Source organism: Lycorma delicatula, chromosome 7 (assembly GCF_047948215.1).
Source record: "Lycorma delicatula isolate Av1 chromosome 7, ASM4794821v1, whole genome shotgun sequence".
NCBI lineage: Eukaryota > Metazoa > Arthropoda > Insecta > Hemiptera > Fulgoridae > Lycorma > Lycorma delicatula.
In genome coordinates, this window is record NC_134461.1 from 125,331,113 (window position 1) to 125,343,169 (window position 12,057).

At 29.2% G+C, this 12,057-nt stretch overlaps 2 protein-coding genes across 3 annotated transcripts in view; both read left to right on the forward strand.

Annotated features, from left to right (window-relative positions):
• Positions 1 to 12,057, forward strand: part of LOC142327555 (prostatic acid phosphatase-like) — a 36,194-nt gene that overhangs the window by 9,131 nt on the left and 15,006 nt on the right. For both annotated transcript variants that reach the window (XM_075370713.1, XM_075370712.1), the window contains exons 2-3: positions 9,363 to 9,542; positions 10,904 to 11,005. In XM_075370713.1, the coding sequence (XP_075226828.1) occupies positions 9,432 to 9,542; positions 10,904 to 11,005 (213 nt within the window). In that variant the 5' untranslated portion in view covers positions 9,363 to 9,431. The remainder of the gene's footprint in view (positions 1 to 9,362; positions 9,543 to 10,903; positions 11,006 to 12,057) is intronic.
• LOC142328371 (uncharacterized) lies at positions 323 to 7,451 on the forward strand. Its single transcript, XM_075372078.1, has 2 exons — positions 323 to 778; positions 7,383 to 7,451. Exons 1-2 carry the CDS (start codon positions 323 to 325, stop codon positions 7,449 to 7,451), a joined length of 525 nt encoding a protein of 174 aa, XP_075228193.1.

The following is a 12,057-nucleotide window of genomic DNA, read 5'->3' on the forward strand; positions in this document are numbered from 1 at the left end:
ATCATCCTCTTTTGCCGATTCAAAGTACATCATTTGCGGAGATGATAAAGGTCAAAACTCTGTTCCTACTAAAGTAACTATGGCCCTCATGACCGATCTACTGGATAAGGGGCGTACACTGCACTGATAACCGGTACACCTCAGTAGCACTAGCCCATGAACTACTAAAACTAAACACTCACCTGGTTGGTACTTTGAAACGAAATTGAAAGAATAATTCCCAAGTGTAATTAAAAAAAAACTTCAAAAAGGGGAAAATTTTGCTGTTGAAATTAATACAGGTGTAGTTGTGTTAAAATGGCATGACAGAAAAGATGTCCTAATGTCGACAACCAAACACACTGATGATTTGATAGAAGTTCAGAGACGAAACAATCCTGTTCAGAAACCGAAGTGTGTCATAGAATACAACAAAGGAAAGGCATTCATCGATACTTCTGACCAAATCAAGAGTTATTGCTCGTCTCTGAGACGTGGAGAGAAGTGGTACAGAAAAGTTGCTGTGGAATCGCTTCTTGGAACCGATGTAGTAAATGCGCTATACTTATACAACCAGCTTACAAATGGAAACATGCAAATCATCGCATTCAAAGAATTGACAGGAATCAACGTTAGTGCCGTTGCTCCTCCTCAGACACCAGTAGACCAACCTCACCGCCTTGTCGATGTTGGCAGACAAGGAAGAAGGCGATGTCATAAATGTTATGAAGAAAAGTCAAAGGCCGAAGGCAGGAAGATTGCCGTGCGAAAAACTACTCAAACCAAATATAAATGTGTGGTGTGTGAAAAACACTTTTGCTTGGACTGTTTTTTTGGTGTACATAAATATTTTGTCTGAAAAGTTTTTTTTTTTTCAAGTTGAAATTTTATTTTCAAGCCCATTTTCTAACAGATTTTTTGCAATTGCTTTTGTATAGTTTTTGTCAATAAAAATAACATCATATTGTAATACTGATATTTTGCATTATTTCATTACATTTATCATAAAGTAATAGCCATGTTACACCGGTGTGGACTCGCTATCAACAGGCCAATATAACAGTTTCATGACATACTGGCATGCTCTTTCACTTGCCGTGTGTTTTAATAGGAACTGTGAATCCAGAGCGGAGTTACACGGCCATATAACTAAACCTAACATGTGGTGACACATTCTACTCACGCGGCCATTAGATCTGTAACTCTGTGAATCCACGTTGGACTCACGTGGCACTTAAAGTGTTAAAATATGAATTACAAAAGACAAAATTAATTAAAATACAAATATTAATTGTTGAAATATCGTAGAAAAGATTATTAATGAATACAAAATAACATATGCTGCTGCTACGGTGCGGCAGTTAGATCTCTCCTTCAATCTTAATTAGACAGAAAGCTAAGGAAAGAAAGGAAATGTTCCAAAAAATATAAATTTTAAGCACAACTGAAATGCACAAAAGGGCAACCGTTAAAAACACATCTTAACCGTATGGTTTAGGTATAGATGTGGTACCGAATGAGCAACTTAAAACCGAACAGCTAAGTACTACACAGTTGCTACATATAATATCTTACCCGTGAAATGAAAACTTAAATTAAATTAAACTTCGTATTTACATTATTAAAATTTTATATATTTACCATGTTTTTAAAAAGGATGTTCGAAATGAGAGCCCTGTGTGGCGATGCACTTTTGTGCTCGAGTGATCATCACATTAAAAGTCACCCGACAGAAATTATTATTGTCGATGCAATCCATTTCTTGTTGAATTTTCGCCTTCAATACATCGACAATATGGCGATTCGATTCATAAACCTATTCTTTAAATAGTTCCGAAGGAAAAGGTTGTAACCGCATATTTGGAGAACGCGAATGCCACTGTCTTTACTGAACGCATATTTAAGATCCGACACGTTGCTTCATGTTGTTGGAAGAAGCAATTTTTTTTTACTGTCCGTTAAATGAGCGTAGACTTCTTCGAAAATTGTACGGTAAACTACTATATTAAAAAATCCAGTCAAAAAATGTTGGCTCCGCTGTACGATTACACAAAAATAGCACATCGTATACAGATTTTCTCGTCGTGAAATGGAACTCTTAAACGTCCGGTGAGGATTTCCAGTCATCTGATACATGGTGTTGTACGAACTAACATGCCCATATAAATGAAAAATTACCTCATTTGGCATGAAATACAGCATACGGTCTATGTGTCCATAGACAATGTTTTTGAAAAGTCAAAATAATTGCAATAATAACTATGACGTTACGGTCTGTCTGTTTCTTATTTTTTTTTTTTTTTTAAGTTGCTGTACATTTGTTATACGATATGATTTCAAATTTAAATCGTAAGAATTTTACGGTAAGGTGGGTATTTTACGAGGTGTGTGAGAAAACTAATGAGACTGACTTTTTACTTACCAAAGTTCCCTTGGGCAAACTTCAAAGTAGTTCCCTTGGGCATCTACACACCGGCAGAGTCGTTCCCACACGGCCAAGAAAAAAAAATGTTTGTGTAGGTATACATTTAAGAATAATTCAGTAATTTTATGAAGAGGAATACCACGCTTATCATTCATTCAAACGGACCACCCGCAGTTCCATCTACCAGCAAATATCACAGTCTTATGAAACATGTCTTGCGCCTAGGACAAGACAAGGATCGTACGGTTCGCCAAACCCGCGAGACCTTTTAAAATAAAATTAAATACCGATACAAGATCCAAATAGATATCAAAGTAATACAGATAAAAATTTCATTTTCATCAAATTTAATTTAAAAAAGGACTTTTCCTATCCTTTAAAATAATATTATTATTCGGTATCTTTTTAATAGACAAAAAATAAAAATGTAATTAGTAACAAAACTGGTGAACTATAATGTAATTGCTTCATTAATTCGTATGTTAAATTTAATATTTAATAAATATTATTATTATTATTATATTATTTAATATTTAATAATATTATGTAATAATTCGTATGTTAAATTTTTATTTTCTGTTTTAGTAGTTAACGATTCGTGATACGATTTAATTATTGCCGTTTCTTTAGAGTGCCTTTCTTTAAAAACTCGGTTCTATTAACGTTTTTCCTTATAATAATTTTAAAATATAATTTCTCAACTTTGAAAATAATAATAATAAAAAAACGAATTTTTATTGGCTTAATAAGCAACAACAACATTATATCAAGCACACTGATATTGCTATCAACTGAAATGATTTATCAAATATTGTCTAGCTGTACGGCTAGGAGAGTACGCTCCTGTGCAGACAAGGTTTTCAATATATTGAGGTTGAAATTTGTGATCATTTTGATATTATTTAAATGAATTTAGTGCAAATTGTTACTGTTTTTTTTTTTTAAATATTGCTTTTTTATTTGCCTAAAAAATAATTTAAAATGTAGTATTAAATGACAATAAATCTTTCTGGACTTGATTTTCAATTTCTTCAGTTACCTATTTTAAAAAGGGATAACTTTGCCTAGTAATGCTAGGGTAACAGAATTGCACATTAGGTTCGGTATATAATATCGCGAAAAGTGCGTAAAGTTTCTTTTACCAAATATAAAATATTCGATGTAGTTAATAACTCGATAAATAGTCTACCATTATCTGAATACATACCAGTTTTATATAGAAGTCGAATTTAGTTTTGTTAATTCCTGGAGTACTGTGTACAACCTTTCGCTAATACTCGTTCATATAATATTACTCTAAACATTACAGCAAGAATAAAAGTATAAGCTAGTGGTTTTTTTTTTTAAATATCAAATATTTTTAATAAAAATTTGCATATTATTTACAAGCGTCTGATTTTCCTTATTCTTTATTCTTTATTCTTTTGATTCTACGAAGCGATTTACAATTTATGAATTTTTTTAAATCTATTTTTTTATTTTTCACGTTAAAAACAAGTATTTTTACTGTTGAGAATGCATACAATGATTGTATACTATATTATTACTCTCTTTAAAAATATCTTAAACTTTCCTTTCCAATTTTTTTATCTGACATAAAGAAAAATAAATTAGTTATTATTTATTTGATTCTTTCCGTATTATTCCAGAATTATTTTCGTATATGTTGCGTATAAATTACTTTTTATTAATTATAATCAAGAATTTATTTCTTCTACTATTTTATTTAATACATCAATAATGTTCATTTTGGACTTGTTTTTTGGCCTTCAAATCGTACTCTTTGCAAAGATAAAGAAACAATTTTGCGAAGATAATTCCTTACGTGCTTAAATAACGACGATTAGATTCTGAAATTTTAATAAAATATAATCGGTTATTTATTTCTCGGTTGTTTTTTGTCGCTTTCAGATTTCTTATGAAAAAACTAACCGGTTTTCCAATGACAAAAATAACAGAACTCAAATCCTTAAAATTTCCGACAACAAAGAAATAAGTAGAGTTCAAAAATGTAAATGTTTGGGAAAAATCATAACACCTAACATAATTGAAAATGGGATGAAGAATAGAGTACAAAACATGGAAATTTCCTATCATCTCACGATGAATATTTGCAATAAAAAATCCCTGTCGTATAACTCCAAATTGAGGCGATATAAAACTGTAGTCCTGTTACAGAACAAGAAAAAGCAAAAGTAGAAAAAAGAATTTTAAGAAATATTTACGAACCAAAATATGAAGATGGAATTTACAAATTGACAAATGAAAAAGAGATTTAAAAATATACAGAAAAAATTGGGGACTTAATCCAGAAAAGATTTCAGTTTTATGAACATTTATGCAGAATGAACAATCAAAGATTAACAAAATAAATATTTAATTTCTACATAAACAGAGGCACAAACATCAACTAACCGGTTTAAAGAAATAGAAATAGATTTAAAAACATTAAACATTTCTAAGGATCTGTGTAAAGACATTAAAATAAAATTTTGAAATGTATAAAGACAGATCCTTAGAATCCTCTAAATTAAAAAAAGTAATTCGGGAATCTAAGTTAACAGACAGAAAGAAAAAGAAGAGTATAAACCTGAATAGACGGACGGAAGAAAGGCGACAACAGAGAAAAAGAATGAACTACGCAAACGCGATCCGTAGAGATCGGAACGAAAAGAGAAAAGTATGATTTAAAATTAAAGGCTAATTTTTAGTTGAAATACATTTGCTATTAAAAATCATTATTTTTTATTTTAAACTCTCTCTGTACATTTATAAAAAAAAATAATAATAATAATAATGAAATGTTGTAACAACAAAACCAAACCATATTTTACAATAAATCATTTTTTTAAATTACTTTAAACGGTTTCAGTCGTTTTTGCCATCATCTTCAGTTTGTCAACAAAATTTATATTTTTAAATTAGTCACCACCGACCGTCAGGAATAAAACTTTTAACAGAAATAATTAATATTATTATTGATTATTTGAAGATGCAGATAGTTTTAATTAAAAAAATAAGAATAATACACTTGTAGTAGTATGGTTTTTTGAAGAGATCTTACCAAACAGCGTTTTCTAGATAAATTTACCCAAAGTGTAATTTTTTTTAGTAGAAATTACACTTCGGGTAAATTTAATCTATATTAACAGAATTACTTTTGTAATTAAAATATTTGCAGTTCAATTGTAATGCCTTTTTATATCACTCAAATGAAACTGGGAAAAACGTTTTCTACAAGGCGGACCTCATCTTACCTACTTTTTGAATGTTTGATTTTGTAAATCATTATTCAAGATGAATTCAAAACTAACTTCATCCATTTTTTTTTTTTATTACTATATTACTCAGTTCTTAAAAAGAACTGTAATTTTTTTATAATATTTACAGGTAGACTAAAAAAGTTGATTTGTCAGCTCTCAACGATTTCTTTTTTGAGATCGTTAAACTGAAAACCGGACATTTAAATACAAAATAGTCTAATTCTTTAAAAAAATTAACAGGTCTTTTACTTTAAACAGAATTTAGTTTCTGGTAGTCAATTAACCTATATTGGGTACGTTCAAATTCCCAGCTGAATAGACACTGTTTTATTAGAAACACATGTAGATAATTTTCCTTTGTTATTCTGATTATGTAAAAAAAGAAATTTTTATTTTTTTTTAAACCGCTTTATTAGCATTAAGGAATTTAATAGGCGTACAAGGAAGTCATGCGCTGTCCATATTAGATTTTTTTCAAAACGATTCAGCAATTTACTATTTATCATTTGACGAAGTGAATTAGAGCAAATACCTGTAGTTAAAAATCTTGAGCAGTTCTACGCAAGAAGACGGACTTTTTGTTAATTTGGTTTAATATTGCTAATAATAGATAGTTCATATAAAAAAACATCAACGTTCCATCTTGGAGCATCATAACAAACCTTGCCTCTAACTAAACCAGCTCAAAAAACTTAAATTGAGCTTAACTCAATAACTATAAGCACATCTAGTAATTTTGGAGATTTTCAGCTATAAATGTTATACACTGGTCATTATATAAGTAAAATGAAATTAAATTTTAACTTAACGGCCTCAAAACGTAAAGAAAATTTGTACATAGTATCTTGGTATTATTCTGTACGGCACTGTCGTGATTTTTATGTATCGTGTAATATTGTATAACGAATGCGTTTGGTGGAGGCATGGTCTCGAAAGGCAAGGAGATAAGAAAAAACGCTGTATTTTATACGTGTAAAAAAAAAAAATATATATATGCAAACATACGTGAAACGAAACGTGGCAACGTTAAGAACCAGGAAGACAGCCTCTATGTCTAGGGTGCTTTGGCTTGCTCACATTCAAGAGTGGATGGGTCGGAGTTCCATCATGATGACATGGGGACACTTAAGGTGTGTGCAAGGGGCGCGGATCACGAAGGATATGCGTAAGGCATGAGTGGAGTGTGTAGATTAAGGCGGAGGGGCGCGTCGGCTGTCCGGAAAAGGAGGTCGGCATGTCCCTATGAGGCTCGTGGGACCCCTGTTAGGAAAACCCTCTGGTGGGAGTAAGATAGGGAAGATAGAGACTGTTTCCACGGCACCCTTAGACGACCTAGTAATCTCTAAACGGCGGAAGCCGGTTGCCTCAGATTTCTTATTCTTCACACTTACCACATTATTTGATAACGCCCAAAACGTAATGCCCCACGATCCAATAAGATGACGATGATATTTACGAGTATGACATGTAATGTAAATGAGGTGTAGTCTTGTACAGATTCAGACCAACAATTTTGAGACGCTTGGTTAATTGGATCCAGATCACCAAAGTACACTGTTTAGTATTCAAATTTGTAAAAAAGCAACTAACTTTTACTTCGATTTGAACTTCAGAATCTTCAACTTCAAAAATCAAAAGAATATAACATAATTAAATTTAAATAATACTATTAAACTATTATCTTATTTAATTTTTAATATTGATTTTGTTTTCAGATGTTTCCCAATAATGAAATGGTTTTTGTTTTAGTGCCTACTTTTATGTCATATCAGTTTAGTACCTAAATCAATCTAAAAGATTTACAGATGAGATATTATCTATCGGTCAAAGACTAAAATTTAATGTTTGTGTCTCACTTCTATTTAGGAACAAGTTATTATTTAAAAACTACATCCTGGTTTCCTCTAACAAACAGGCAGGCTTCGAAGATAATATTTTGGTAGGATTAAATATCGATTTAAGTTATGTCACCTACATAAACTACGGGTCTAAAAGATAAATTATCTTGCATTAATAATAAGGACAGTGAATAAAAAAAGTCCCAATTGACCTCTGGAGAACCACTTCCTTTTTAGTAAAAATACTTTTTTTTAATTTACCTTCTCAAAAAGCATTTTAAATAAAATTTCAACCGATATGAAAATTAAAGCTAGTAGAATCATGTAGAACTTTGACAGAAACATTTTTTAAATTTCAAGCTGCTCTTTCTTGCTCCATTTTATAAGAACATTTTCATTTTATTCAAATACTGTGTATGAATTTTGCGGGATATTAACCTCTAAATAAATCTTATTTGTAACAATTGCCATTATCAACAGTTTTGGCTTTTTAGAATTTTGAACAAGTTTCCTTCTGGAAAACTCTGGTTATGAATAAATACAATTTTCTGCTACAGTAGCTTCTTTCATTCAACTGTAAGGTTTTGGGTTCAGATACCGGTTAAGCCTATATATTTTTATCTGTCAGTAATTGGATGTCAATTTGTTTTTACTGTACAATAAATAAAGACGATCTGATATCCAGAAAAACATTAGGTATTTAAGCTTACATAATAATTAAAAAGTAATAAATATTTAAATTTAAAAAAAAGTTCTCTTTATTAATAATAATAATAGATTCATAACAAGAGTACAAATTACATTTGTATTAAGTAGCTGGTAATATAGGAAAGTAATTTAAAATTATCTTGATTTAAAGTGTTCTTGAAGTTCTAAATAAAACTCTACAATGCTAATACTAATAAATAGTTGTAACAAATTGCATCTTAGCAGCAGAGTACAATCATTTATTAAAATTAATTTTCATATTTTAACTTATTGTTTTTCCTTTTTGATAATCCCTATTGTATACTTTCTCAGAGATCTTTGCACCTTTAGAACAGTTTCTTTATTATAATAAATTAATTAAATTCTGAAATCGTCTATAATTTTATTTTTTTTTAACACGATTCATAACACAAGCTTAAAATTTGCGCATAGGAATAACATATGAAATTTTGTAATTATGTATAAAAATGCTATGCCTGACTGAATTCAACCCAGAGTGTTCTAGATTAAAGAAAGAGATGCACTTTGTTTCAGAAGTCAACTCTTAAAAGATTTAGAACACTTTATTACATTTACTGTGTGATGATGTGTACTGCTTTATATTGGAGTACCTCAATGGTATGAAAAAGGCTATTGTATTTTGTCCTCCAAGCGAGTATTTCGAGAGTATGTTATGTTCACATACAGGATACTTCCTTGAACAGATCATTTTTGTTTTAAGTTTGAATTAAAAATTATAAACCTCACGATGTTTCAAGACATTTTTATCATTTACAATTTTTTTTTTTTTTTGTATTTTACATTGGACGGTTGCCATTAATGTATTTTGGAAGATTTAAGTAACTTTAGACTAATTAAAGCATTTTATGTTACATAAAAAGTTATATCACACATACAGTAATTCATTAAAACTAGCCACCTGAAAAGGAAACAGTCCCTTTCAAAACATTTTATTTTTTTCAGATCTAAAAATCTTAATTATATTTTTATTAATTTTTCATAAAATTGTGGAACAGAGATTTCTAACAGTAGTCCATCAGAATTATAAAAAAAGAAAAACAATGATTGAAAAACTAATCTTAATAAAGAAATACTAATATTAATATTTAATAACTTAAAATACTTATAGTAATGATATTTTATTTTCAGGAGACAAAATTAATGGTAGTGGAATCATTACGCTTTACTCTTCATTCTTTGCAACTTTTGTATTGAAATATGTCAGTAATAAAAGTAATCTTTTTAATACTTTTAATTATAAATACTTCAACTTACGCTTCATTTGCACAAACTGTACATGATGAAGAAACACTACAACTTGTTATAGTTGTAAGTAATGAAGTTACATTTTTTTTTTATTATAAAAAAAAATAAATTTGTATAATTATTTTTGTTGTTACTATTAATATTATTAGATGAAATAACTAAGAAACATGGTAGTAAAAAGAATTAACGTAAAAAAATAAAAAAAGGTTGATTATAAATGTACAATTACCATAAGACAAAATAAAATGTGTACTGATAAACAAATCAACCAGGAGACATACATTAAAATAATGCAGCAGCACTAATCATCACCTAAGAATTCCATTTTTTCTTTATATTAACTTTTTTTATAGTATTTATATGAATTTTTCTCTTTTTTTATATTTCTTTTGTACTTTTGGTGGTTCCCTCCACCAAACCTGCAGACCAGATACGAATTCACAAAAAAATATTACAATAGAATATCCAACCAGTGTTAATGGTAAATACATTATTACATAAAATACAAAACAGAATCAAAATCACTTACTAGCAAATCATAACAAACATGATATCTTTTCATCTCCCACCATTCACATTTAAGACTGGAGGTTATTGTGTTACTTTTTAAAATATAAACAAGATATACAAGAATTTATTAAAAATTAAAAAAATCATGTGATAAATACAGTAATTAAGGGATAAAAAAATTAAAGATTAGTGACTGCATTAAATAAATTGGGTAGATCTAATGTTGATATGTATTTATAAAATATGTTAACTACTAGACTCAATTCACCTACAGATATTAAGAACACACACAACAAATCATCTACAAGAATAACATAAGCTACAGAATTTATTTTTTTTTCATAAAATCTTCAAAACTAGTAGAATTATTTTAGATTAAGGTTTAATCCTAAATAGGCATAATAAAATTTAAATCCCTTAAGCAACAAAAGCATTTTTCATAAGGTATGATACTAAAGTATATCAGTAACATACTTTATAAATAGATATACAGATCTAAAGTGTAGATACTCATATACAGATTTAAGAAATATAGAAATTAAAATAAAACATTTTCTTCATCTTAACATTTCTAAATAATGTAGCTTAGCTGTCTGATTTTTCAAGTTATGTATCAGAGAAATTTCACGTCTGGAAGAATATGATATAGTAAAACAGTTAACAATTAATTAGCTTAAGTACCAAATCTGACGTTGTTTCAACTGTTCCAAATTAGTATTACAAGAATTCTGTAATGAATGAATAGAAAGAAAAATATTTTGGATATTTACATAACAAAAAGAAAAAACCAGTAATATTTGAAAAAAAAAATTTTGGTTTCCAGAATTCATGTATAAAAATGAAATAACACATTAAAGAATATAAAATAAATTAGTAATTTTTATGAAATAATTTTACAAACTTATTTGTTTCAGCTTCACCGTCATGGTACCAGAACACCTACATATTTTTACAAAAATGATCCTTATCAAGATGTAAAAAAATATTGGCCAGTCGGTTTAGGTCAGATTACAAATGTAAGTAATTTCTAAATAAATAAAAAAGCAACGTACACATAATGATTTAAAATATGATAATTTAATCACAAAAATTTCCAAGTTCAATTAGGATATTCTACATAATTTTAAAAGTAGTAGTTAATAAAATATTTAAAAAAGCTAAACTTAAATAAGGAAAAAAGATAAGCTGATTTCAGTCACATATGTCAGTGAGAAATCATAAAAATGGATTCATATGCAATGCTAAATGTAATAAAACAATTGGGCTACTTTCCAGCTACTAAGAAAAAGGTTATTGTTTCGTTCTTAGTTTGAGCCAGCTGGTGCTGCTCTCTAGTTTCTATTAGCGCTGGCCTGCGAGTCAGTTCATGCATTCATTCAAGTTACGAATCCCGTTTGGTGTGGTCATGTATTTCTTCATCTAATGTGACTTATGTGGTTTAGTTATAAAGTATGTTATTTAATATCTTTTACAAATTAAATTCAACTATCCTAGAAGAATATTGTTTCATTCGTTCATCCGACAATCAATACAGTCCATCCTAGCTCTAAAAACTTAACAGTTATTACTAGTTTTTTATTTACTACCTACATCCCTTTTTACTAATTTTTTATGCAGATCGATTGTATAAGCACAACTGATGCATTTACAAAAAAAAACATTTCTTTTAAAATATATAATAAATTTCACAAATGTAAGTGAGCTGACAAGTCACATTTTTGAGTATCTCTAAAAAAAGAAATCCCTATTTTCAAAAATAAAAAAATTCCATCTTAAGCTTACTAAGAAAAATGAGGAATGAAGTAATTTCCCACTGCCTTCTTCAAAGAGCTAAGTATACAGTTGCAATAGCAGCATACCAAGACTACTGAAAAGCATATAATATTCAACCTTACACCTTTGTTCACAGCACAGATTGGCTGTATAGAGAACATTATTAATTTCAGAGAAAGGAAATCTGTCTGGGCCTCTTGTATTTCAGATGCTTTACACAATACACAGCCACGTTAATATTGTCTTGGGTGGCGTAAAACAACTAACCTCCCTGTTCCTTTCTCTGTTATGAAAC

What these genes read in the sequence shown, in the direction of transcription:
- LOC142328371 (XM_075372078.1), top strand. Translation starts at nt 323, where the DNA reads ATGTCGACAACCAAACACACTGATGATTTGATAGAAGTTCAGAGACGA. An exon ending in AAACCAAATATAAATGTGTG is followed by an intron (nt 779 to 7,382) that starts GTGTGTGAAAAA and finishes TTTTGTTTTCAG; the next exon opens with ATGTTTCCCAATAATGAAAT.